Source organism: Portunus trituberculatus, chromosome 8 (genome assembly GCF_017591435.1).
Source record: "Portunus trituberculatus isolate SZX2019 chromosome 8, ASM1759143v1, whole genome shotgun sequence".
NCBI lineage: Eukaryota > Metazoa > Arthropoda > Malacostraca > Decapoda > Portunidae > Portunus > Portunus trituberculatus.
The window spans coordinates 5755001-5757500 of NC_059262.1; the positions used below are offsets into that span (position 1 = coordinate 5755001).

The 2500-nt window shown below is 41.8% G+C and overlaps 1 protein-coding gene across 9 annotated transcripts in view; it reads left to right on the forward strand.

Moving 5' to 3' along the window:
- Nucleotides 1-2500, forward strand: part of LOC123498948 (nuclear factor 1 X-type-like) — an 87411-nt gene that overhangs the window by 48860 nt on the left and 36051 nt on the right. For all 9 annotated transcript variants that reach the window (XM_045246569.1, XM_045246603.1, XM_045246552.1 and 6 more), the window contains 2 exons: nucleotides 569-760; nucleotides 1352-1535. In XM_045246569.1, coding sequence (XP_045102504.1) covers nucleotides 569-760; nucleotides 1352-1535 — 376 coding nt within the window. The remainder of the gene's footprint in view (nucleotides 1-568; nucleotides 761-1351; nucleotides 1536-2500) is intronic.

A 2500-nucleotide genomic window follows, 5' to 3' on the forward strand; every position in this document is an offset into this window, starting at 1 on the left:
ACTACAGCTATTTTCTAAGGCCACAGAGATGACAAGTCGGGTTCTAAAGAGTGCTAATGTAGAAATCTTGTTAATCTCTCACTAGAACCTTTAAAAACCCTTATAATTTCTACTACAGCTATTTTCTAAGGCCACAGAGATGACAAGTCGGGTTCTAAAGAGTGCTAATGTAGAAATCTTGTTAATCTCTCACTAGAACCTTTAAAAACCCTTATAATTTCTACTACAGCTATTTTCTAAGGCCACAGAGATGACTGGCGGGGTTTTCAAGACTGTTTCCCCTATTACTAATGTAGAAATCTTGTTGATCTGTCCCTAGAACCCTAAAAACACCTTAAAAAACCGACATAACCTCAACTAGAACCTTTGAAAATAGTAAAGATGTGTTGCAGAAGTGTCTCAAGTCAACCCCAAAATAGATTCCTTGCATTATTACCATTATTCACACCACAGCTATTTACCATCTATTCATTCATTATATACCATTATCTATTCATCTATTTAACTAGTCACACCTCTCTCACACTCGCCTCGTTTTCTATTCCACCCCCTCGCGTCGGCTGGACAGAGCGAGAAGAATGAAGTCAAGCAAAAGTGGGCCTCTCGTCTCCTGGGTAAGCTTCGCAAGGACATCACGCAAGAGTACCGAGAAGACTTTGTGTTGTCCATTACCGGCAAGAAGCCAGCGATGTGTGTGCTGTCTAACCCCGACCAGAAGGGCAAGATGAGGCGCATTGACTGTTTGAGGCAGGCTGATAAGGTGAGGCAGACAGACAGACAGAGAGAGAGTGTGTGTGTGTGTGTGTGTGTGTGTGTGTGTGTGTGTGTGTGTGTGTGTGTGTGTGTGTGAGAGAGAGAATTAGTTAGGGAAGTGATGAAGGAGAGGGAGGAAAGAATGAGGACGAGAGAGAGAGAGAGAGAGAGAGAGAGAGAGAGAGAGAGAGAGAGAGAGAGAGAGTAAGGTCGCCTCATCCACTATCTCACTGCCTCATTATAGTCTAGCTCCCTCATTATCGACAGTGAGAGAGAGAGAGAGAGAGAGAGAGAGAGAGAGAGAGAGAGAGAGAGAGAGAAGCATCATCACCACCAAAAGACACAATTACTGACCAAAACAACATACAAAACCAGTCACCATCACACCACCACCACCACCACCACCACCACCACTTAACTTAACCTAACCTAACCTAACCTTCATCACCATCTTTCACCACCACTCACCACCATTCACCACCATTCACCACTCACACCACCACCACCACCACCAAACCCAACTTTCACCATCTCACCATCACGCACCACCATTATTCCCTCACCACCACTCACAGCACCACCCTTCATGACTCTGTAGGTGTGGCGGCTGGACCTGGTGATGGTGATACTGTTCAAGAGCATCCCTTTGGAGTCAACAGATGGCGAGAGGCTGGAGAAGAGCCCTGACTGCCTTCACCCGGCCCTCTGTGTCAACCCTTACCACATTAACGTGTCCGTCCGTGAGCTGGATTTATACCTCTCCAATTTTATCACCATGAACGGTAAGTCTAGATTTTCGTGGGTTTTGTATGTAAGTGGGTATTTTTGGGGGTCCTAAGGGTGAGTTTTGGGTAAGGGGAATGTTAGGGACTAGGTATAAATGGTCTCTTAGCTCCCAGTCTCCGTGCAGTGTGAGTTAGATAGATAATAGGGATAAATGTCGTGAAATCTTTTATTTTTTTCATTTTTACCGTTCGAAGTTTATCATCATTGCTTCGTTTTCATTGTTTTATGTAAGAAGGGTTAGCTAAAATCTCTCTCTTAGTTGCCAGTCCCCGTGCAGTGTGAGTTAGGTAGATAAAAGTGATAAATGTCTTGAAATCTCCTTTTTTTTTTCATTTTTACTATGCTTTATCGCAGCGAAGAGAAATTTATTGTTTTTCATTGACATATATAAATAGGTAAAATCTCCCTCTTAGTTGCCAGTCCCCGTGCAGTGTGAGTGAGTTAGATAAAAGTGATAAATGTCTTGAAATCTCCTTTTTTTTCATTTTTACTATTCTTTATCGCAGCGAAGAGGAAATTTATTGTTTTTCATTGACATATATAAATAGCTAAAATCTCCCTCTTAGTTGCCAGTCCCCGTGCAGTGTGAGTTAGGTAGATAAAAGTGATAAATGTCTTGAAATCTTTTATTTTTTTCATTTTTACTATTCTTTATCGCAGCGAAGAGGAAATTTATTGTTTTTCATTGACATATATAAATAGCTAAAATCTCCCTCTTAGTTGCCAGTCCCCGTGCAGTGTGAGTTAGGTAAATGAAAGAGATAAATGTCTTAAAACCTCCTCTTTATTCTGTATTTACTTCTTTTTGTTGTTTTCATTTGTTTTGACGTAAGAGAGGGCATTTTTGGGGCCAAGGGGATAGTATAAAGGGTTAGCTAATAATCCCCTCTTGGATGCCAGTCCCCGTGCAGTGTGAGTTTGCCAGATGAAAGGAGTAAATGTCTTGAAACCTTCCTCTTAA